The 25,866-nt window shown below is 41.3% G+C and overlaps 1 protein-coding gene across 1 annotated transcript in view; it reads left to right on the plus strand.

The window, feature by feature from the left end:
- EXOC4 (exocyst complex component 4) overlaps nt 1-25,866 on the plus strand; it is a 395,535-nt gene that overhangs the window by 68,998 nt on the left and 300,671 nt on the right. Inside the window, exons 8-9 of the mRNA XM_066592136.1 lie at nt 3,636-3,781; nt 4,557-4,645. Of these exons, the coding sequence (XP_066448233.1) occupies nt 3,636-3,781; nt 4,557-4,645 (235 nt within the window). The remainder of the gene's footprint in view (nt 1-3,635; nt 3,782-4,556; nt 4,646-25,866) is intronic.

The raw sequence follows: 25,866 nt of genomic DNA on the forward strand, positions 1-25,866 counted from the left end.
TTTAATGCACGATGTATATTACAAAGTGCATTAATATGGCCATACAGAAGTGTATAACCCCACTTGCTTTCGCGAGACAACCCCTTTAAGGCAATGGAGGGGGGTGAAAGCGAGAGGAGAGAAATCTCCTGCAGCCTCCCTGCCCCCTGCTGGTCAATCTGTGAGCAAGCCAGCGATACTAGCTCCTGTGCAACAGCATAGTTTGCCCAACATTTCCTCCTGTGTAAATGGACATAGTTTGTAATTATGTTGACAAGGAAATTATATTTTACTGGACTTGATCAATACTGTAAAAAAAATACTTTTTTACATAGTTTTTTAGTCCTTACAAACTTCTCCGCAGAGGGATTACACTTTATAAAACTGTTCTACAGTTAGAGGATTTGTTATAGCCTCATAATATACAGGATTAACCTTTTTTTTTGTATCCAATAATCCTCCCATGTTGTTCTTTGCCCTTACAATCAAGTTCCTAAAGACAGATATTTGCTTGTAGCTGACTGCCTATTATTTACCTGGTTTATAGGAACACTAAAGACAGGAATGAGAAATACGAGGCAACTAAGCTAGGTTCTAAGAAAGCTGGTGGCCATCATTACTCTTCCTTTTCCCTCTAACCAAATGTACCAACCTCCCCAGAAGAAAAAGTTTTCCTCTCATTCGTGTATACCGATGGGAAAAAATAAAAAGTTAATGCTCTCAGAACACGGTGATTAAAAAAAAAAAAAAAGAAAACCCTAAAACTTAGCTGTGTCCTCGAGACTCGAATATGCTGTTTCCTTAGGGAGTTAAAGGCCAAATTGTTTTCAATATGAGGAAAAACTCTGGGGAAACATTTATGAAACAGTCTTAAAGAAAAGGTGTCTTCGTTGCACATAGCAACCAGTTACTGCACATAAATCTTAAATTTGCCACATTCTCTATCGAATTAAAAAAAAAAAAAGCTGTGTGATGAGTTAACATGGCTCCATCTCATAACTTCATTAGTATTGCGTCTGCCAACTTATAATAATGATAATGCTAAGCTATAGCTGTCACCAGATAATCATCAGTACACGAAGTAGAACGTAGCAATGAGGCGATTTTAAAAATTAATTTCCATATATGTGCCTCCCTAAGTTTCTCCAGACTGCAAGAATATCTAAACAATTAGGAATGACATGCAGCATGCTAAATAAAACACAACTCATCCGGTCTTCTCCATTAAGTTAGTAACAGAAGCAGCCAGCTATTTAGTTCTGATACTTCACTGCCTGTAATTGCATTACTTACTGACTTTTTATTGTATTTGCAATATTTTTTGTATATTATTTTTTTCATATCCCGAATCTTTGTATATATACGTAGAATGGTTTTTCATAAGGTCCTGGCTTTTATACTGTTGCTACTTCATCCACCTTTTTTGCTTTTTGCACTTTTATGTTTGTCAGGTCGCATGTAGGATTAGCAAAAGTTTTTTTTTTTTTTTTTTGAAAATCGAGTGTTTCCATATTCACTGTTGTCACGGTAAAATTCATGAGTACATGCACTGTCAGTGTAAGGGTTAATGATTTTCAAGACATTGAAGCTTCTTTGCTTGAAGCATTTTAGTAGAGTTTATGGTGCTTAAGCAATTAAATGTCCTCTCCCATAGTTTGCTAAAGTGCTTCTATCAAGTAAAAGGTTTTAATTTTTGTTTTCATTGAGTTAAGAAACATTAGCAGATCTACATTAATGGTGTTTCTAATTGTACAATTGGCATTGCTAATGGATTTAATTCTGCTGGCAGCTATTTCATTACCTAAATTACCCTTAAAGCTTTTCTGGTAATGTTTTGCCTTTTTGTACAGTATCAAGGTAGCTTGTTTAGTTGTTAACTCTGATTTAGGTAATTTCAGGGCTGAACTTTATACAGAGTTAAATTGAGCTTTCTTCTGCCTCTCCATCCGTAATGAGCGGAAGTTTTGTTTTTAGCTAGTTCTGATTTCTTGGTTTTTTTTCTGCACGGAAGTGGGAATTTTATAACGGCAAGTAAAAATTAATGAGGTTTTCTGTTGCAAGCAATCCTATTATATCTACATTGTTTCCAAGGGAAATTGGGAGGGGGGATGGGGAGAGGTATATAATGGATTTAGTCTTTTAGGCAAAGGGCTTTCTACCTTTTTATATCCTATTTGGACGTCAAATAAAAGTACCATATTACTTTAGTTTTTTTTCGACAATTAAACTTAATGTACAAGGGCTGTCTTTAGTGAGAATTTGTTCCCAATTTGGGGAATGTGCTACCAAAAAGACTATTGAAGGTCTTTTTGTTTGAATAACTACAAAATGTAGTCAGCTGTACATGCCTATTGCAAGAATAGCATTCATTCTGCCTGGATAACCAGTTCAGTGGATGCACTGAAAATGGGTGCAGTGCTGCATGTGTGGCATACAGGTGCAAAGTTACTGACTCTTTTGGAAGGGTGGTGCTAGATTTCATTACATTACCTAATATCTCCCAAACTCATCTGACACCTTAGTAGCTAATCAAATTTAGAATCAATCTCCCTCCTGTTGATGCGCTTGTTCTGTAACTAACTTGTGAAAGTTACATTTCACATTCTTCTAAGCAAACCAACCTTTCTACCTCCACTTTCTGTACTACTGCTTTGCTTCATTAGTTCTTTGTGCCTTGTTTCAATAACTTTTCCTTTGAAGGCCTAAAGTCACTATCATGGTGACTTAAGGGTATACTGCGTTTTACTCAAATCAAAACTGCTAAGTTGATTCCTGTTTTCTTTAAGAATTTTTATGAAAGCTGGTTGGCCATACCAGGTTTCCCCAAAAATAAGACCTTGTCTTCTATTATTTTTAAACCAAAAGAGGCACTAGGTCTTATTTCCAGGGGAGGTCTTATACTTAGCAGGCTCGGTCCAGGTCCCTCCCGCTGCTCTCTACAGCTCCAACGTGCTTCCTGCAGTACTTGGCTGCTCGTACAACATCACTTCCTGGTTACGGGATTCATAAATCCCGCCTCCAGGAAGTAAAGGCTGTGATTGGCTGAGCAGCGGTCGAAGAACCAATCAATGCAGCGCTGGATGAACCAATGTGATTACTGTGATTGGTTGTTCGACCACTGCTCAGCCAATCAACAGCCATCACGTTGTAGAGGCGAGATTTATTAATTGGCTAAGCCGCAGCCAATCGCAGCCATCACATTAGTTTATCCAGCACTGCATTGATTGGCTGATCAGTGGTCGAACAACCAATCACAGCCTTAGCTTCGCAGAGGTGGCATTTATAAATCCTGTAACCAGGAAGTGATGATGTACAAGTGGCTGAGGACTGCAGGAACCGCGCTGAACCTCTGGAGAGCAGGACCTGGAACAAGCCTGCTAGGTACTGTATTCTTTTTTTCTTTTTTCAATTCAATGTAGTGTAACTAGGGCTTATGTTCAGGGTAGGGTTTATATTTAAAGCCTCAGCAAAAATTAGACTAGGACTTATTTGCAAGGTAGGTCTTATTTTCAGGGAAACTGGATAGTTACTGGTACTGAGATCTGGAAAGTATAGATTTGTCTTATACACGTGTATCAGCACGGTTTGATGTCTATCTCCTGATTCTTTACAATGTGTACAACAAAATTAATAAGAAACAATTTTGTTGCTTCTAGATACTTCTGACCGAGTATCTGGATATGAAAAATACAAAGACTTCTTCTGAACCATCTGCCCAGCTAAGCTATGCTAGCACTGGAAGAGAATTTGCAGCTTTCTTTGCAAAGAAGAAACCTCAAAGGCCTAAAAACTCTCTTTTTAAGTAAGTAATGGTTACAAGCAGTGGCGTAACTATAGGGGATGCAGGGGATGCGGTTGCACCCGGGCCCAGGAGCCTTAGGGGGCCCATAAGGCGTCTATACTCGATCTAGGGAACCCAGTACTATGAATAAAGCATTATTGTTGTGGGCCCTGTTACAGGTTTTGCATTGGGGCCTGGGAGCTTCTATTTACGCCTCTGGTTACAAGCTTTATTTCTGATTGTAATATATTGAAAGAGCCGTAAACAAATGTATGGGGATTTAATATATATTCAATATTATATTTTCAGTATTGCATTAAAAGATCTACTCTACTGGCAGGGGGTGAAATGCAAGTCTTTGAGGGAGCTGACAATCTGTTCAGCTTCATCCTTTTAGACAGTTTTCATGTAGAAGCAATTTAAGTTAATTTTAAAGAACCGCATCCTGAGAACTGCACATGGATGGCTTGACAGATTCGCAGCTCCCTCACAGTCTCCTCCCACCTCTGCCTAGGACATGGCTACTAGAAGCGCACCACTCTTTTAACTAATATAGTATATATATTGAAGTGTGATCTTTTAATGTCCTTGTGCAGAAAAGATGTTGCACAAATGTATAAATAGCCAATAAGGACGTTATTTTGTTATGATTATTCGGGTGCTTGAATATTTTTTAGTTGTTCTAAAAAAGTATGTTTCATTTCAGTTTATAGTTTATGCAGCTTGAACCTTTTCTACACCTCTACTCTAAGCGTTGATAATGTAACCGCATATTCACAACTTTTTTGTTTTTAAGGTTTGAGTCGTCCTCGCATGCAATAAGTATGAGTGCCTATTTACGAGAACAAAGGAGAGAAATGTACAGCAAAAGTGGGGAACTTCAAGGTACAAATTTCCTCTACTTGGTGTGTTGTCCTAAGTGAAGCTCTGTATTAATGCAAATCTGCTCTTACATATACTGTGGGTGCCATATTAGGTGTGGTTGGTACGAGCTTGGAGAAGCCAATGGATAATATGCAGTATAGTTTATAAAACCAAAGGCCATCTAATAATGGCAGCAAAAAAAGTTTATATTGTAACTCAGACAAATGAAGGTGTGACATTCAGATACATTACAACATATCCTGTACTGATAGGTCGTTCTCATGGGGAGTGTTCATAAGGTAATAAAAAGAGAAATTAGCAGACATGCTCAGTAGGGTCTTGACACATGACAAAGTTAAAAACAGCTACATCATTCATTTTGTTCAAACTAGTTTTCCTTTGAAGTGTAAACAGTAGAGATGAGCGAGTATACTCGCTAAGGCACATTACTCGAGCGAGTAGTGCCTTAGCCGAGTATCTCCCCGCTCGTCTCTAAAGATTCGGGAGTCAGCGCAGGTGACAGGTGAGTTGCGGCGGGGGGGGGGGAGGAGCGAGATCTCCCCACTCTCCCCCACCGCTCCCAGCCCCCCGCCGGCCCCCGAATCTTTAGAGACGAGCGGGGAGATACTCGGCTAAGGCACTACTCGCTCGAGTAATGTGCCTTAGCGAGTATACTCACTCATCTCTAGTAAACAGTCATGTTCTGATGACTTTCCTCTCGCCCAGTCTGCTGAATCCATTGCTCTAAGAAGAAATCTTGTGTATTCTTCTGTTTATGTTGAAACTTCTGTAGATAAGAAACAATAGGAAATCCACAGTCATTGTGTATGGGGGATGCTTGCTGACATAAGCAGATTTAGACTGAAATATAAACCTAATTATAGAAGAATACAATTTCTCTCACTCTCATTCATCTAAAACCTAGATAGCTGAATATATAAAAATAAACATACAAAATAAAGAACTCTTCTGTAATTTCCCATAGTATCATCTCCAGGTTCAGGGCTATCTTTCCTCCCTACACAATATGTGAAGAGAGAATACCAGAATCGGTATACAAAGATAGACTTTGTGACAAGCCGTTGTAGGCCACTTGTGAGAAAAGTATTATGGAAGATAGAGGGTATGCCATTTAGTCATATGTTTTTCATTATTATTTACATGCCTCTCCATAAGGTGATGCTTTTTTGAAACCATTCTGGAGCCTCTATTATAGGAAGTATATGTTACAGCAGACTTTTCAGATGTATGCCCAGTCTTTTTTATCTTGGTTGGCTTGGAGATCCAGCCATAGTTAAACCTCAAGACAATCCTGTGTTTACAAGTGCCCAGAGCTAGTCATCCAAATGATGTCCTTGAGTTGTTTCATGCACTAGTGTTTATAACGATTTCCACATTAGTTTCACCTGTTATCTGTTGTTCCAGCAAAGTAAGAACTTACAAGAAAGTAGCCAGTTTCCGAAATGTAATATCAGCACTAGACTCTTGCCTGTTATAAAAGAGACTCTTCCAAGCCACATAGTGATCAGCATTTTATTATGACTTTTTATATTTAATCTTGGAATTCCCTATTTTATTTCTTCTTCTGTTTGATAAATTGTTTTATCCAGTTACAAACAACAAAAACCTCCTTCAATATTTCAAGAACGGCTAACTTTTTTCCTTCTTTATTTTCAAAACAGTGGTTTGTCAGTGTCTGTCCTTTTCTGGAACACGGTAGAGTTAGGATTGTGCCTCGTCTAGATATTAAGGCAGTCACCTTATCCAGGCTTTGTAAGACCACTTATTTTTCTTCCGTGTGTTTTTTCCAACGTGTTGGATTAGCTGCAGTCTCTCTATAAAGACCATCCAATCAAGGAGGGGTTATTAAAGCCAGGGAGCTTTATGACTGAGAATTAATTAGTAGAGTATTTTCATGCAAAACATCCAATTTTTTGATTAGCAACAGAGCAGGGCTGCAATTAACACTCTGGGAAGCTTATATTTCCAGCTTTTTGATTCTCAGGAAATAAGATTATCAAACAGGGGTCAGGCACTTGACAGCGGAGGGTTTCAACGTGTAAGAAAATAATTTGTTTCTTGATTTTGTTGGTTAGATTTCATTAAGACCACAGCCTAAGGGGGAGGGAATTTACTAGGCGGATACAGACATAAACACTATACTATATTCTAAAAATGAACTGGTGATAATTAAGAATGAATAGCACAACAGACAATGAAACATCATTTACTCAGTTATAAGAATCCTTGTGCTGTCATGATCACTCGATACTTTTAGGTACCTTTTTCATATTCCTAAACATTCCTTGTGAAAATAATATGAACCTTCTTCCCCCAAATGCTTTCTATTTTACTTGAGCTGCTTGAAGTTATTGAAATATACAGTAGTTTTCTGAGTAGAGATGAGCGAGCATGCTCGTTTAAGGCTGATGCTCTATCGAGCATCGGTCTTGTCGAGTAACTGATTACTTGACCAAGCACCATGCGGTGAGGTGGGGGTGGGGCAGTGGGGGACGGGGGGAGAGCGAGAGATGTCTCTCACTCTCCCCCCTGCCCCCCCGCATGGTGCTCGGTCGAGTAATCAGTTACTCAACAAGATCGATGCTCGATCGAGCATCAGCCTTAAACGAGCCTGCTCGCTCATCTCTAATTCTGAGGTATCCATATCCCCATTGTTACAATTTCTAGAAGAGTATCTACCCATTTCTAATTGATTTTACTTTGGAAATGCTAAACATTAAGTGATATCATCTGCCGTTGCAAGCTTCCTTGACCTGTTATGGTCCTGGCATTAAAATTATGTTCTAACAGCACATGAAGGAAAGGGAACAAAACTGGATTATTTACTGTGCCATAGATTGGAATTTAATTAATTCCCCATCAAAAGATTTGTCATTGAATTTCTTCCACATAATGTAATATCATAGAATTGTAGAGTTGGAAGGGAGCTCTAGGGTCATCATGTTCAACCCCCTGCTCTACGGAGGTGCATCACAGAAAGGGAAATATACAATCACTGAAAACGGCCATATACTTACTGATACAGGAAGGCAGATAACTGTATGCTCTCAGCATGCAGGCAGCCAAACTGATGAATGAGGGAGCCAATTACACCTGTGGAGGACACTGATAAGACAGCCACGCACACAACCTCCTAATATAGAGGGGGGTGGCTGCTTGGTGTACACTCCTGCACAGAGTAGTAGATACAGTGTGACAGACCATTCTGATAGACGTAGTGCACCATGCAGGCTAGCAACCTATTATTGACGCCATATCATTTTGGTGGGCTGCCCTGTACCTCAAAAAGTGAACCACATTGGTACTGCCACTTCTGGCGTATGGAAGCCACACTGCATGTGAATAATACATAATAAATGCAAAATTAGATGGATTTTGGCCAAAATACTTGAGCTTACAAGTTGCGTCAAGGCTCCTCGCATTTGAAGTGCGGCTTCTATACGCCGTGGAAGCCTGGGGTGACAGTACTAATGTGGAACTGTTTTATTGCCTTTCCTATGAATAGCTAATAAAAATCTGCTTTCGGATAACCAGTTTAACACATAATTGTGATGTTTTTTTTGTGTGTGTATAAACAGGGTTCATCTTTCATTCCATCAATAGTTGGGGGAACTGAGCTGAGAAAAGAAAAATACATTTTACTTCTCACCCCGCCCCCACTTGATAAAGGCTTAAGCTCTTGGCTAAAGCAATGTAAAATATCCTTATGAGTCCATGGACAAGTGCTTGTCTGATGTTGTAGAAAAGCTTCTGTAACATTTTTAAGATTTTGAATATAAAATATGGAAACAAATGTAACAAAGCATCATTTGCTGTAATGGTATAAAGCAAATTCCCAGTCATTGTTACCAGGCTTGTATAAAGAGCCTGACTTTGGCTTGAAGGAATGCTGCCTTCCAATAGGTGGCGCTGTGGAGGTATTATTTCATCTCCCTTATTGGTATAAAACAAGCTATGACCATGCTACAATCATCATATGTTTTGACCACATGTTCATTTTGGCAGTGCCATGCATCCAGAATGTTATTTCTGTCAGAGGCATATAACGTTTCACATGGGATCACTTGAACTGAATTGAATAGAAAGCCCATATGTTGCATGCAGTTTTATAAAAGACCCCATTTATTCTCTTAAATAAAATCTTTATAAATACTGTTTTTCAAGACTGAACGCTCGCCTTTTGTTTAAAACACCTCACCACGCCATATATGGAACGTTACCGAGTAACGTTGCTGTTAAAGTATCTGGGAATGTTTAGCTTGCAGAGAAGAAGGCTGAGAGGAGACTTAATAGCTGTCTACAAATATCTGAAGGGCTGTCACAGTGCAGAGGGATCAGCCCTATTCTCATTTGTACGAGGAAAGACTAGAAGCAATGAGATGAAACTGAAAAGGAGGAGACACAGATTAGATATTAGAAAAAACTTTCTGATGGTGAGGTTGATCAATGAGTGGAACAGGTTACCATGGGAGGTGGTGAGTTCTCCTTCAATGGAAGCGTTCAAACAAAGGCTGGACAGACATCTGTCTGGGATGATTTAGTGATCCTGCATTGAGCAGGGGGTTGAACCAGATGACCCTGGAGGTCCCTTCTAACTCTACCAGTCTATGATTCTATGAGTATTTCTCTATTGTAAAGGTTAAACAGAAGCTGCTTCTTTTTCTTTTATTTCTAATTTTCGGTTCCGAAATGTACTTAAACACCTTAAGCCCCATTTACATTGGACGAGTGTTGGGCAAACGATGCCCAACATTCGTCCCTATATCCCCGCGCTCCCGTGTCCCTGCACGAGAGCTAGCACAGCTGGCTTGTACACAGAGCGGCCGGCAGGGGGGCGGGGCAGTGAAGGAGATTTATCTCATCTCGCTTCCCCGCCCTTCTCCATTCACATAACACAGGCGCCGTTCGCTATGGAACGGCGGCTGTTTAAACTGCACGATGAGCGATGATCGTCATCGCTCATCTTTTAGCAGCCCAAAAGATGAGCGATGACTGTCATCGCCCATAGTCCAGTTTAAACAGATGCTGTTCCATAGCGAATGACGTCTGTGTTATGTGAATGGAGAGGGGTGGGGGAGCGAGAGGAGAGAAATCTCCTGCACTGCCCCGCCCCCCGGCGGGCCTCTCCGTTGGCGGGCCTCTCCGTTTGCGAGCCAGCTGTGCTAGCTCCACGGGAGCGCAGGGGTACAGGGACGAGTGTCAGACACCGTTTGCCCGACACTCGTCCAATGTAAATTGGCCTTTAAAAAAAAGGTATCAGTAAAGAGATCTATCATCTCTGTATTTTATGCCTAGCTGTATTTTCACTATGTTCTGTTATTTTAACCTCTTAAAACTACAGGACATATAGTTTCATCCTGTAGCTTCGGAATATGTATTAAGCCAACACCCGCCCCAACAATCCGCGCCGCTCATCAGAGCTGTTAACCCTTTAAATAACACTATCAATTCATGCAGCAGCATTTAAATGCCCGAACCAAAATTCGGGTGTCCCATATGCCCCCCACGATGAGATTGCGGGTTGCTGTGCGGTTGTCATGGCAGTCGGGGGCCTTCTGATAGAACCCAGGGCTCTCATTGCAGAGTGCCTATCAAGCCATCCCCGTGGCGTGGCTTGATAGAATGTTTGTCAGATCGCGATATCATGTAATGCTATGGCATTACATCATACTACAAGAGCCCCCTTTTGCAACAATTATAATAAAGGAATCTAAATAATAAAATAAAAATACATATGGTACTACTTGTTCGTAAAAGTCTGATCTATCAAGGTAATGCATTATTTACCCCACACAGTGAACGTCATCAGCAAACAAAGAAAAATGAATACCAGAATTGCGCTTTTTTGGTCACCCCGTCTTCAAGAAAAAATGCAATAAAGAGCGATCAAAAGTCATATATATTCAAAATTGGTACCAATACAAACTGCAGGATTTCCCATAAAAAATGAGCCCTCACACAATTATGTTGACGGAAAATCAAAGTTATGACTTTTAAGAGATGAAATAGAGAAATACTCATAAATTAAATATCTTTGAAAAAAAATAAGAGTAGTACAGCAAAAAAAAAAATACTATAGAAATTTTGATATCTTAGTAATAATACTGATTCATAGAATAAACTTATGTCATTTTTGTTGCAGTATATACACCGTAGAAACAAGACGATCCCAAAGATGGCGGAATTTTGTTTTTCTCCCATTTCACTCCACTTAGAATTTTTAAAAAGTTTTTCAGTACATCATATGGTACATTAAATAGTGTGTGTGTGTGTGTGTATATATGTATGTATGTACGTGTGTGTATGTATGTATGTATGTATATATATAATATATATATATTTTTATATATATATATATGTGTGTGTGTGTGTGTTATATAATTGTAAAATTTGGGCTGGATTCACACGAATGTATATCGGCTCGGTTTTCACGCCGAGCCGATATACGTTGTCCTTATCTGCAGGAAGGGGGGGGGGGGATGGAAGAGCCAGGAGCAGGAACTGAGCTCCCGCCCCCTCTCCGCCCCTCACCACTATTTGCAATTAAAAAGGCGGCGGGGCTAAGGTCCGAGAATTAGCCCCGTCCCGCCTTTCCCCATTGTAAATAGTGGAGAGGAGGCAGAGAGGGGGCAGGAGCTCAGTTCCTGCTCCTGGCTCTTCCTGCCTCCCCCCCCCCCCTGCAGAGAGAGACGACGTATATCGGCTCGGCGTGAAAACCGAGCCGATATATGTTCGTGTGAATGCAGCCTTATGATGTGTATGTATTCTGTATATATTTTCAGTCACCTAATTTGACCATTCTTTTCCTTTTAGATGCTTCAATGGGGCATTTAAGATTCTTAATTTTATAAGGAATTGCCATGGGGAGCATAGCAAAGAGATAGTTTTAAGTGATTTTTCCTATATAGTACTTAAAGCTCAAGCAAGAGATGTCCTGCTGCGTCTGTTATTGATGTATTCGTATATCTTGTTAACTTTGTTCAGCTACTGTTGAATGACTGGAATTTTGGTTAACTGGGGAAAAAACAGCAGACATTTTTCATATTCATCTAAAATTATTGGTGTGGAAGAGTAGATAGAGGTGATTAGCTATACCCTGACTCCAACATATTTTGTATATCTAGGAGAAGCTGTTGTTGACAGTGGTTATGGGCTAAAGGGCTTGACCAGCAGTGATTTATGTTTTTCTCAAACCGCTTTGGGTGGTATAAAATACTAACAAGCCTCTGTATTTACTGTTATGCATCAACTGCTTTTTGTTTAGCTTCATTAGGACAGAACTGTCATCTGTGACTCTGTTATCTACAGTGTCTGAGATAGTCGGAAATGTTAATGCTCTCAGTAAGAGAAACTAAATAATCTTGTATATATGTACCTTTTAATAGGTAGCAAAAAGAAATGATCATCTATCAAGCTTTTAAGACTGCCTGGGTCTCTTTATTAGGCATGTATAACAACATATCTGAAAAAGACACACCTATACACAAGAGTATAGACATGGTGTGATTAATTGGCATTTAAAAGAATCACAGAATGAACTTGGAGAGACAATCCTTAATTAGGCCACAGACAAGAGGGTTAAAGTTTTATGGTCTCTAAATTGGTATAGGTTCACAGACCTGGTTGTTCCCACAATCTGTGGACCAGATTTCACTGATGTTTTTAACCTGACCTAAATCCTTCGAAGAGATTAATTCCTGTATTCAAAGTATCAAATTTTACTAAGGAGTAGAAGTATAATCTTATAATGTAACTTTTAACAAACTACATTAAAATAGAAGATCCTCGTATCAAGTGACAAAATTTCACTGGCCAAAAACTGCCATATTATTGTAGTCATTACTTCAGAAATACACAGGTAAATCAACCATATACTATACAGTGTCTGGAAAGAATGGCCAAACGCATGACAGTAAAATGGAAAAGTCTTACTGTGAAGATGAAGGTAAGCATTGTGACACAGTATACTAGTAAAAGTTGTTCCACAGCAAACCCAGCATGTAAATTCATGCACTTCAGCAATAGAAAGTAGAGAAATTATAGCATATATAGCACTTAGCCTTCAATGCCCTGATATCTAGATGGCCCTGGAGTCAAGATATGGGGCCACTGCCCTGAAAAGGGCAATACCATGGGAAGTATAAGGCTAGTTAAGTAGCCCTCAAAGACCTAATGTAATATAATTTAGATGCCGCTCAGTGCAGTACCTACATGTTTTGTCGAATAGATGTCTGCCTCATTAGGGAACATTATGATACGGCATATATAGGTACCAATGGACACTATAATAGTGCAGGAGCAAAAACATCCCTGGACAGTCAATCCTGAATATGGCCCCTCACCATAAAATCACATCCAGGAAATTCTGGGTGGCATATGATGGCATATGATGCTCGTACCAACCACACCTAAATTAAGTGCTTAGATTAGGTGTGGTTGGTACAAGCTTGGAGAATCGACACACTTAACACATGAAAGGGGTTCCATAAGCTGACTCTACTCTTTATAGTTAGGTGTAGCAAAAAGGTGGGTTTAGAAAGAAAGGGGTGTGACATACATATGCGTTCACAGAAGACCTTATCACTATACAGCTGGTTTGAACTGGTGGTTCTCCCATAGATTAAAAAGATAATATACTGAGGATTAGTCCTTCTCTAGGCAGAAACTATTGGTTTTACGTTTATCTAAGATTCAATATTTCTTGTTTATGTTGAAGTTTCCTTCTGCTCTAATTAGATAAGGAACAAGGTAAAACTGCAATCTTGGTGTGTGTGCTGAGGTTGTGGATGTTCTCTGCAGTTTAGAAGCAAGTTTCTGTGTATCTGAACTAAACTTTTGTAAGGCATAATTATTTTCATTTCCTTAACCAGGGAAAAAAAATAAATTATGTCTAAGGCTGCCTGCAGACGGGTGGAAATTCCGCGGCCGGATTCCCCGCAGAATTTCCACCCCTGGACGCCTGCATAGTATTGCATTACAATACGCAATCCTATGCAGACGACCGCGAAATCACACGCAGCTAACACACCACGGCATGATCCAACTCTGTGCGGGGCTCGCAGAGCCCCGCCCAGAAACGTCACTCACCGGCCGCCGGCTCCGCTCTGCGCCGGCGGCCGGCACATGAAAGGAGCCAGAGCTGCGGGAACGGGTGAGTCAGCAGTGCTCTCTGCAGGCGCTCGGGTCGAGTCCCGCTGCGAGAATTCTCGCAGCCGGATCCGACCCGGCCATCTGCCGGCGGCCTAAAGCGGATAAAACTGGCAAAGGTGGAGGACAGACTCATTGCCAAAGAAAATAAAAACTAACCATAGACTATTCTTTAATTGTATAAATAGTAAAAAGATTAATGCTGAAAGTGTTGGCGCTTTAATAAATAATGTAGGAAAAATTCTATAGGGTGATGGGGAGAAAGCAAATCTATTAAATAGTTTTTCTCCAGTGTATTCACAAAGGAAAGCTCTTCACTAAATATCACTAGTTTAATGCAAGAAGAAGAGCCAACTTCCAAAAAGCAACAACGCTACAAAGCGCAGGTATGTGAAGCCCATGGTTTTCCAGTGGGTTCCTTCCCATTAGCTATGTTTTGTCTAATGCTATTTTGCTAGAAAATAAAATTGTGACATGCTCTATGCTGCCGCGATTTGCGAAGTTTTGTAGCCCATGTTTCCCTATGGATCTATGGAGCCTCCTTGTCTATTGCATAGCACGAACAAAATATGAAAGTCAGCGCCCAAATATATGAACCCAAATGATAAGTAAAGGTGAAGTCACCTGGTGCTGAGCGGGACCTCCCAAAGGCAGGTACCCGCTCGCATCGGAGGTCCTGGCAGGCTTCTTAGTGCTGTCTTGTGGGTCCTCCAACGTTCCTCATAGCAAGGAGAGCAGCAGACAGAGGTACCCCATACTGGATAACCAAATGGGGAAAATATACTGAAGTAAAGGGAGAAAAATCTCTTTCCGCGCTCATGTTGTAGTCCTTTTTTCCCCAAAAGGGCTATTGGCTTCTGCTCTTGGGGTTTTTTGCCTTCCTCTGGATCAACAAAACAGGAGGCTAGACAGGCTGGACTAGATGGACATTGTCTTCATTCAGCCTTACGAACTATGTTACTATGTTAAGGGTGGTATACAGGGAACAATTTTTAGGGAACACACTATTTGGTTCCAACTGATCGTTTATTGCATAAAATCCAATGTTACAACAAGTAACAAATACCAGGTAAATTCTAGTAAGTAGTCACAAAGTACAATTGGTGAAACGCATTTCGGCGTCTGGCGCCTTTATCAAGCATAACTCAAAAATCAAAGCATATCATTATAGCCAAAACAGACCTGAGGTATGTTTTCTATATAAAGACACTGTTTGATTTTTCAGTTATGTTTGATAAGGGCGTCAGTAGTGAAACTTTAAAAGTTTTTCGTATTACTGAGGCCGCCTGCAGGCGGCCGGGTCGGATCCGGCTGCGAGGATTCTCGCAGCAGGACCTGACCCGAGCGCCTGCAGAGAGCAGCGCGGTACTCACCTGCTCCCGAAGCTCTGGCTCTTTCATGTGCCGGGCAGCTGGCGTATGCGCAGAGCGGAGCCGGCGGCCGGGCAGTGACGTTTCTGTGCGAGTCCCGCACAGAAATAGAGCATGCCTCGGTTTGTTTTCCGCGCGGGATTTCACGCAGACAAACTGCGGCCATCTGCATAGGATTGCGTATTGTAATGGTATCATATGCAGGCGTGTACGGGCGGTAATTCTGCGGGGAATCCCACTGCGGAATTTCCGCCCGTCTGCAGGTGGCCTAAGACAAAGTATCTTCTTTTGCCTGAGTGTGGTTTTTCTGGGGGTCTCCATGAGAGAGACCTCCCACAGCAGTAAGCACATCTTCCTAAAACTGTCTGTACTTTACCCTGTGAGCACCAGATCATCTTTTCATGAGATTTGTTTACACGGACTCATACTTTCTAGGTTTGGAGTTTTAATGCTAAAGTAAAGCGAACTCAGGATATTAAATCATTGCTGGCAGAATCCATCATTTCTGCAAAGCATCTTGGTTGATTGTGGATTTCTTGAGGTGTATAGGGAATGAAGTTTGGACAAGTTGAATTTGGATAAGATGAATTGTTTTTTCCTCTGTTTATCCTAGAAATCTACGGTGCCAGAAATGTCTGCCATCTATTCTACCTTCCTTCGTCTTTAGAGAATATTATGCACATTCAGCTGACCAAAATAATCATGTTTATGGAAGGAACTGTGGAGATAGCTGATAGACAAAACTCTTTCAGGCTTTTCCATGTCTGTGTGTGGCTAGAGGCAAATGAATGGCATCATCTTGTGTTTACATTAAAGCTTCCACTGCTGCATCCTGTGAAAGACACATTGTTAGAACATTGTCAGAGTACTTAGTGAAGGTTTTTGAAAGTGATTTATAGAACTGGACGTAGAGTTGTTGTTGGAGGAAACAAAGGTACAGCAAGGCTTCATGAAATCATCCAAAACCTCTCCTCAAATGAGGCTGCGCAGGGCAGTTTATGGTCATTGAGCAGACCATTTCCATCAGTACAGTACTGGCGGATTAGAGTGGCACGCACCTTATATAGCTGCAGACTTCATTTTGTGTTCACACGTTGCTGGGCTGCTCCAGATTGTGTCACGGATTTTGGAGCAGATCTACATCTTTCAATTGAATTTAAATTGAAGGGGTGAAATCTGCTGCAGATCTGAACCAAAATCTGCAGCCAATCGGCAACGTGTGAATGCACCTTTATTCAAGCCTTTGAATACTGTGAAACTGGAGATTTTGTTGCACTGGAGGTCAAACAATAGAGCTTAGGTGTCGTAAGCTCACATTGTCCCTTTACTGCAAGTAAAACCATACTTCGCTAGAAAAACATTATATACAATAAAAAGTCTGAATATCTGCAATTTTCTCAGGACTGTTACGTTATTATTGACAGATTTAGGCCATTTTCATATCTGCGCTGTGGGCTGTGTTCGGTGCAGATATGGCTGCACTATTTAATCCTGGGAAGCTTTGGCCGGCATGCCAGAAGCCAAATGGACCCCATTATAGTTGGTAGAGTCCATCTAGGGCTACTTAGATCCGGCATTACCTGTTCAGATATATTCGTTGTTTGGCTGTGAGGATGCAAATCTAGTGCGAAAGGGGCCTCATCAGTTTTCTATTGCCTTACAATTTCCTAGGCAGAGATGTAATGAAGAAACTACAACATATTCTTCTCAGAACTGAAACCAAATAACAAGTTTGGTAAACCCAGAGCTAGACCACTATCTATCTATTTGTGTGTGTGATAACATGTGTCATGTGTATATACCGTGTTTCCCCAAAAATAAGACAGTGTCTTATATTAATTTTTGTTCAAAAAGGTTTAACTTTTTTACATGTATAGCTGCCTGGACATTATTTAAATTGACTTTTTTAATTAACTGTTAGCAGGGCTTAATTTTGGAGTAGGGCTTATATTTCAAGCATCCTCAAAAAGCCTGAAAAATCATTTTGTATCCTCAAAAATTCTGGAAAATTATGCTATGTCTTATTTTCAGGGAAACAGGATATATGTACATACTAATTCGTTTTGGGGGTAATTTTCTTTACAAACAGAACTAGGAGAATTCATTTTTTACACTTCAGAGGAACAACTATAAGTGGTAGAGGATAGTGGAGCCACTGCACAACAGAACTGGCAGGGAGATGATGTGTCTGTGACTATGGACACGGTGCCAGGGATGCATGCTGGGATTTTTTAATCCATTTTTCCTGAAGTCCCACTCGCATAAGGCTGCTGGGTAGAGAACCCCAACAGGAGCCTGATGGCATGGAGGGGTCCTGGGAATTTACATAGGAAGTTCATCTTGCTTAAAAAAATTATTTTTGGCTTTGTTTATTGTCTGGAGCACAATGTGGCCAACTCCTTTTAAAGGCGGCATTCTAGCCATGATTGCTTATCACCTACCCACAGGAACTGACTGCTAGAATGGGAGACCTCAGATCTCACTATTGTATGGAGTAGTGGCCAGGCAATATATAACCTATACATATATAAGTTTGCTGTAACCTCATGTATTTTTGTTAGCCATTAAAAGGTATCATATCTACAAGATGACTTGGTTTGTCTTAAGGCCCATTTACCTGCAACGATTATCGCTCAAAATTCACTCCAAAGCCATCATTTCAGCGATAATCGTTGTGTGTAAATGCTCCCATCTTTCACTCTTCGACTGAACAATGATTTTTAGGTGAGCATAAAATCCATTGTTCAGCCTGAGAGAAGATAACGCAGACCGCATGCTGTGTCTGCTGTCCATGGTGCTGTATTTTCCATGGGAGCGCAAATTACATTATATTCAGCTTGCAACCCCATGTCAGAACAAAGGAGTAGAATGCAGAGAACAGACCATCTGCTGTTCTCCGCATACAGGTCTGGCAGGCTCATTAACCTATAAATGAAGGTGATAAGCTTCTAATGGACATTAGTGTCCATTAGCAGTTAATGCAAAACAATTGCTCAAAACCTATTTTTTGAACGGTTATCTTCACGTGTTAATTGGGCCTTTCCTGAGAACAAACGCACATATAACTCTATGTAATGTATAGTATCAGATGCGTGAAAACTGTTTGACTCCCAGCAATCCTGTGGCAAGGTGAGAGAGGTTAATTGCTGACATGCCCCTTATCTATCTCTGGCAGTGGTCAGTATTACTGACAGATTTTGTCGAAGAAGAGTGTAGCTCTTGTTGAATTTTCTTTCAGAACAATCTCCTGTTTGTTTTATTATTTTGATGCAATTCACTAATTATATAGGGGGAAATGAAACTTCCTTCTTGAAAACATTTTAATGTATATTCAGGCATATTCATATTGTAACCATTATCCTGTTTCACATCTCAGTCTAATAAAGCATTTATATATCTATTGGAAAATCTTGGTTGCTTTGAAATTACACAATGCCTTGTGAATGGAAAAAGTAGTTATTATAATTGACACTGTTATAATTGTTTGGGTGTAATCATCCATGCTTTGATGTGTTGGGTAGACTACATATGTCTCATAAATATTTCAAACAACCAGAATCAGTCAGTGCCCCTCTTCCTGTGGAAAAATTACTTCAAAAACCAATTAAAGTAATTCACACATGTAAAATCACATTAAAGCATTGACTTGTTTGTTTTCTAAAGTCCACTGATTTCCTAAGTTTCTAAAGAAATGTGAGCTATGCATTTACAGAATGAAGAATGATGAAGGCTGGTGATTTCATAGTATACATAGCCAAGAGATAAATAATCTGATGTAGTCTTGTAATATACAGTATTTAAAACTTCAGCTATACAGTTACAATTTAAAAGGCAAAGTTACAAAACAACATAAAATGATGGTAGAATTGAGCCATGATATAAATGTTTCCCCCCATTATTCTTTATGAGGTGTGTGGGTGGGTGGTGGTGGTGAATTTGCAACTTTTGTTTCCCATGTACTATAAAAATCAGATTGGGATTGGAACTAAATTTATATTGCATTTGTATCTGTTTTATTCACATTTAGTCTCTTAATAGTAATTGTCCTTAAAGGGGTATTGCTAGGATCTCATTAATAGCCCAGGGTGTCCTTTATGTCAATGTTTGCAAATGCAATTTTCTATAGTAAGGCAATTTTAAGTACTCCTCTTAAAAACACATGCAAAGTCAGTATTGTCATCTCGTTGAAGAAATCAGTTAGTGACGAGCAATTAGTGAAATAATTGATTTGGGTCGGGATCAGCCCGTTTCACCAAACTCATTGTGATCAGAAATGGCTGATTCCGACTCCCAATAAAGTCAATGGGAGTAAAAATCAGGATCACTAATTTTCCTTCCAGAAGGTTTCTTATGCAGCCAGAGCCTCCCAAATTGCATGGACATAGAGCCACACATCTGGGGAACACTATGATCCTCCCAAAATTGGGTCACTAATGGCACAGGAGCATTACTGAAAAAAAGAAAGGCCCCTAGGGTCTCCTAGATTTAAAATTACACCAAGAGAGAGAGCAGGTTTGGTGCTTGTTTTAAAATCCATGTCATAAATTTTTACAAATGATAAATTCTAGCAGGTAAACAGAATCGCCCAGCACGGGCCTTCTCCAAGGAACAGCTGTAGAACTGCAGCTGTTTGTAGTGCATTATAGGGAAATGAGGAGTAGGGAACATGGCTGAAGGAGAGCAGCAGCAGTTCCAGCAACAGTACCTTCAGTGCAGGGTGTGCTCCTTGTGGAAACATGAGCGCTGTAGCTCTATATTTCCATATTGACATATTTTTCGTTTTGGAAGAAGTAGGAGAAGGAAATATGGGAGAAACAGGAGGAGAGCAGCAGCAGCACCACCAGGAACAGCACCTTGAGGGCACCGTATGCTCCTTGTGGAAACATGAGTTATAGCATACATATATGTGTGAGATTTCAAAAGCTAAGGGCTGTCACACATGACCTTGCCTGGTTTCAGATTGTTCATGGTCAGCCTGAGCCTGCAGAGCCATCAATAGCTCTTTGGCCATGTGTCTGCTGCTGCCCTAGACATGGGTTTTAGCACAGCATGGTGGCGTTCACCACGTGCAGCGCTGTATGGAGCCCGGATTTTGTCACACACTGTGCCAATCTGGAGGGTGTTGAAAGGTTGTACGAAGAGGAGAGGACAGACATGGTTGAATGTCCCACAAGTCTTGGGGCTACCATGAAACGTGGTCACCCCTTTTGGCTTCACAACCCACTTCCAGGACATTAACCCAGTGGGCTGTTAATAATATGTAACACTCCCGGCAATGCTTGCTGGATCATGTGTCTGTAGTGAGGTGCACACTGCCACTGACGGCGTTCTTCAACGCCACGGACACATTACTACTCACATGGTGGTGCAGGGCAGGGACAGGTCTTTGGACAAAGAAATAGTGGCTTGGCATCTGGTACTGGGGGTTAGCATGGAACATCACGTTCCAGAAGGTGTCTGTATCAACTAGCCTGTAGGGCAGTATTTCCCTTAGCCAGCAGCTGTGCAGTGCTTGCGTTCAGGTTCAGTGCATGGATAGTTGAGGCGGTATTTTTTCTTGCATTCGCATAGCTGAGAACAGCTCAACTTCTTCTGCTCTTTGTTTCTCATCAATTGCAGAGGTAAGGCCTGAAGTAGGCGGCTTACTGCCCCTGAATAATACTGCCTCTAGCTGTGGGCTTGATATGGCTGCAACGGCAACTAGTACTGTGCTTCCCTGAAAATAAGACCCTGACTTACATAAAATTTGCCCCAAAAGAGGCACTAGGTCTTATTTAGGACAGGTCTTATTATACTTACCTAGCAGGCTTGGTCCACGTCCTTCCCGCTGCTGTGCACTGCTTCCCGCAGTCCTCGGTCACTTGTACAACATCACTTTCCGGCTATGGGATTCATAAATCTCTCCTCTAGGTAGTGATGGCTGTGATTGGCTGAGCCGTGGTTGAAGAACCAATCAATGCAGTGTTTGATGAACTGATGCAATGGCTGTAATTTTCCGTGGTTCGTGTAGTATAACTAGGGCTTATTTTCAGGGTAGGGCTTATATTTCAAGCCCCTCCAAAAATTAGGATAGGGCCTATTTTTGGAGTAGATCCTATTTTCGTGGAAACTGGGTAGTAGCTGCTGGTGACGTTACAGTCCTTTTTGTTTTTCTGCAACACCATACTCTCCCCTCTGTTTCCAAGCTGCTACGATCACTATCCCTGCCTCTGTTAGGTTTAGTATGTCATCCTCTTCCATATCATCTTCCTTTTTGTCGTCCTTCTGAGTGGACTCTATGCTACAGTGAGCATTGAGAGCCGACGCCTCCGTTTCTGCATTGCTTCGATTACACACAGCATGTGGAGGGCTGACCAGGCGAACTCATCCATCCTCATCATCTTCGGAGGTTAAAAAGTTGCTGTCCTTGCTGCCTTTCGTTCTCCTGATCTCCACCCCTCAAAGGCCTTGACATTTCGTACCTTGGTCTCGCCACCCCAAACTACTTTTATATCAAGAAGCCGCTTTGTCAGCAGAATGCCTCTGTTATTAGTAGAATAATGGAACCCTGTAGACATCCTTAGCATGTATGTTAGGAACTTTCCCTTTTATACAGTATGGCATCAATTGAAGATGGATATGGGAAGATGCCTCTACAGCCCCATCTATTGGAAGGCAGCTAGATATGGGTCAGTAAGGCCCCCTGCACACGGGCAGAAATTCTGCGCCAGGATTTCCCGCAGAATTTCCCCCTGTGGAAGCTGCCATAGGATTGCATTAAAATACGCAATCCTAGGCAGACAGCCGCGATTTGTCAGCGTGAAATCTCATGTGGAAAACAAATCGCGGCATGTTCTATTTCTGTGCTGTTCTTGCAAAGGCCCGCACAGAAATGTCACTCCCAGGCTGCCGACTCCACTCTGCGCATGCGCCGGCTGGCTGGCAGCCGGCACATCAGAGAGCCGGAGCCGTGGGAGAAGGTAAGACCCACACTGGTCCCTGCAGGGGCGCGGGTCGGGTCCTGATGCGAGAATTCTTGCATCGGGATCCGACCCGGCCGTCTGCAGGCGGCCTAATGGTCTCGTTTCTGCTTACGGAGAGCACCTGGAAGGTGTGTGGGGACCTATACGGCCATTCATGCTTTTCTGGGAATTATGCAAATAGGAAACTGGAACAATACCTTTTAACAAGCCTTTTTAATAATGACTTGGAATTATGAGCCAAAGCCAGAAACTTCTCCAGAAGAAAAAAAGAGAACCATGCACAGATTGTTTTTGGGTGATTGCCCCTCCTGGAGATGGATCTCTTGATAAATATTTTAGCAGCTGTTGGTCTAGCATCCTGGATTAAGTTATGCACATCATATGCTGCAGTACTGACATGCTTTACCTCAAGCTACTGCAGTTTATTTCCAGTATAATCTGGCCAAGCTTTTGAATTCCCTGTGGAGATCCAAAATACAAATGGAGACATATCTGTGATTTTACAGGGAGAGATTTGATGGGGCATAAATGGGATTACTAGAGAAGGCCTATTATTTCAGGTTGCCCTTTTAAGGATGTACTACTCTCCAGTTGAGAGAGTCATTTGGGGCTGAGATAGGGCTAGTATCACAGTATATCATATTGTACCTGGGTCCCCTTGTCCTGCCTATTGCTCATTATTGTATTTTAGGCCCAATGTCCACGGGCAAATTTGAATTGCAGAATCTGTGTGCAGCACCTGCGCGGATGGTCCGCAGTTCAAGCCGCCCAAAGGAAGACATGGGCGTCTGCAGCTGAATTAAAGCATGCGGATTTGTTTTGCAGACTTTTTGGTCCGGCAAGCAAATTACAGCATTCTCCATTTTTTTGTGCGGTTCCTGCGTGGACGGCTTCCATTAAAGTAAATGGAAGCCATCGGATCCGCAGCCTGTCCTCAATCAAATTAACAGATTCTGCTGGAAAGCAGGAGATTTAAAGAAAAGATAATCTCTACTGCGCATGTGCAGCGGTGCGCCGGCCGGCACATCTGCAGTGAAGAGCCGGACAGGTAAGCACTGTCCTCAGCTGCGGGCAGGGTCGGATTCTGCTGAGGGCTCCCGCATGCAGAATCCAGCCCGCCCATGCACATGAGGCCTTTCTTTTAGTTATGCCTAACACAATGTACTAAAGGAAATTTGTCTTATGCCGCTAGTTTGGCTTGGGCTGAATAACTTGGCTGGATATCTGACGTCATTTTAATTGTTGACTAGACTGTGGTCATTTACAGCAATATTTTGTAGATTGGTTTTAACTATTGCTGATGTCATTGAAGCCACATTTAGTTTTCCTTCCCTATAGACATGTCCTGTCACTGCACTTCAGCATTGCTAGTAGTGTTAAAGGTCATACTGTATGTATATTTTCCTATCTGCCCTTATGACTGTTATAGTTATCACCATAGTTTGCTGTGTTTCACTATTTGTAATTGTGCTCCATCTAAGTTATTGGGACATTCTGAAATGATGGAATTAATAACTTCTCTGAACACTAACGATCTCTTTAGAGGAATGGAGGGGAAAGTATTCTGTTTATTCTTGAGCTTTATTGCCTTGTTAAACTGAATGTCTGACACTAAATATTGTGATGCTAAATGCCTTACTTCAAAGAATAAAAAATAGTTGGCAATAACACTGTTCAAATGCAGTCAGACCCATGTGAAATGTAAGAAAACCTACGTGAGAAGCCATGTGCATTCATTCCTGGGCAGTGTAGGCTTTCCCGAATGATCATAACATTACTGTCACCTAGTGGTGATCGGACATATCGGACCATTTCACACTGCTTCTCCTTAGAGCTTTCCACAAGGTTGACCTTTACCTGCAATGAGGATCTTGAATTTACTGAAACCATGATCTGAATGCTTCATAACCATGCACATGATGCTCAGCTCTATAGGCCCTCTTCTCATGACTTGACATCTCACAAGGCTAATGTAATACTTTATAAATGTCATCCTTCATGTTTTTAGCACCATTGACCAGATCTATTTTTGAAGTTTTTCTTTACAGGTCAGTAAACTGTTAAGAGATAATAAATAAAATAATGATATCTTTGTAAACTGGACAATTGTTGGGCACCTAAGCACCTGAAGCCGTCCTAACAGCTATTGCTTCTGTGCTTTAACGCTTGAGTGATGGTCGATTGGAGGCGGAGCATGCTGGAGATCTCTCGCGGGCATCCGCCTCTGTTCACTACAAACAGGTGGTCGTTCATAGATTGAAAGACTCCTGTTTACACTGAGCTAGAAATCGCTTACTAGTCGCTTTAAGTGAGCTGAAATAAGCGGCTACTGATTGATTTCTTTCCCACAACTATTAATGGCTGTGTAGATGAGATAACGGTCGCTAAAAATTGCTGTTTTAAGCAATTATTTGGGCGATATTTGCTCCATGGTACTTTTTAGATCGCAATCACTCCTGACATTCCCACCTCCATTCAGCATGTTCTTTCATCTTGGTTGATCATGCATGTTAATGTCTGTGGTGGAAGGGTAGAGACCGGTAGATGCCTCTAGTGCCATTCCTTCAGCCAAATAATATACAAAACCAGTAGTTCACTACAGCCTCTCCCCTTCATCCACAAAGTGGAAGTTCAGAATCTAGGGTCTGTCATTCCCTGTACACGGCTGGTTACTGGTGGATCCTGATTTTTAAAAAAAACAACAAAAAACCCTGATAATAACTCAGTAGCACTATTGCCAACTACAAACATGGAAATTAAAATAAGAAGCAGATTGGTTTTCTGCATAAATTGTGCCACTTGTTTTTGTATGAAGTATGTGACATATATATGAAAAATAGTTTCATTAAATACAGTATGCTTAGCAATTCTAGTTGGCAGCTATGTCCACCCCCATATGTACCTTTTTCTTAATGCTTGGCTCTCTCTCGCTCTTTACAATCTTTTTGTTTGTATTTTTTAGATTTAGTTTATTTTTTGGTATGTCCAATATACAGGGCTACAGGGGCAGCCTGTGACCGCGATCGCTTGAATCAATCCCAATATAGGACCTATAGGATGACCGCTGCGGGAGCTTCACTACTCAGTAAAGAGCTGTTAAAGTTAGCTGCCGTTATGGAGTGTTGGTATTTAGAGACATTATGCTCCATTGTACAACTGGTCAGATAATGTTGACAAGTATGGCAGATGAATGTTGCGATATGCTGTTAATGTGTCAATCTTCTTTATTTATTCTTTGGTTTGTGTTAATATAATTGATTTTAAATCCTCAGTAAAAACTAATTACACTTAAGTACAGTCTGTTTAGCTGCTATTGTCAAAAGAGTTTTCTGCTCTGTATATAGTGACCTATCAGTTTAGATCTGGACTTCCTTTGCTCCCCTTTGTTTCATTATAGTTGAAGGCTGAATGAGCCATGGGCTCTGTAGTTTGAGCATTACGTACATGCATTCACATATGATGCTACATTCAGGGGCGTAACTAAAGGCTCAGGGGCTCTGATGCAAAACGTGAGCTGGGGCCTCCCCTCTATCTGTATCTGTACCCATACCTAAACCATGCTGCACAGAGACATAACTTGAAGCTTTTGGGCCCCAATGCAAAACCTGTAACAAGGCCCCCAACTATAATGCTTTATTCATAGTACTGGGCTCCCTATATGGAGAAGAGAGGCCTTATGGGCCCCCTAAGGCTCCTGGGCCTGGGTGCAACTGCATCCCATGCACCCTCTATAGTTACGTCC

This window comes from Eleutherodactylus coqui, chromosome 2 (assembly GCF_035609145.1).
Source record: "Eleutherodactylus coqui strain aEleCoq1 chromosome 2, aEleCoq1.hap1, whole genome shotgun sequence".
Lineage (NCBI taxonomy): Eukaryota > Metazoa > Chordata > Amphibia > Anura > Eleutherodactylidae > Eleutherodactylus > Eleutherodactylus coqui.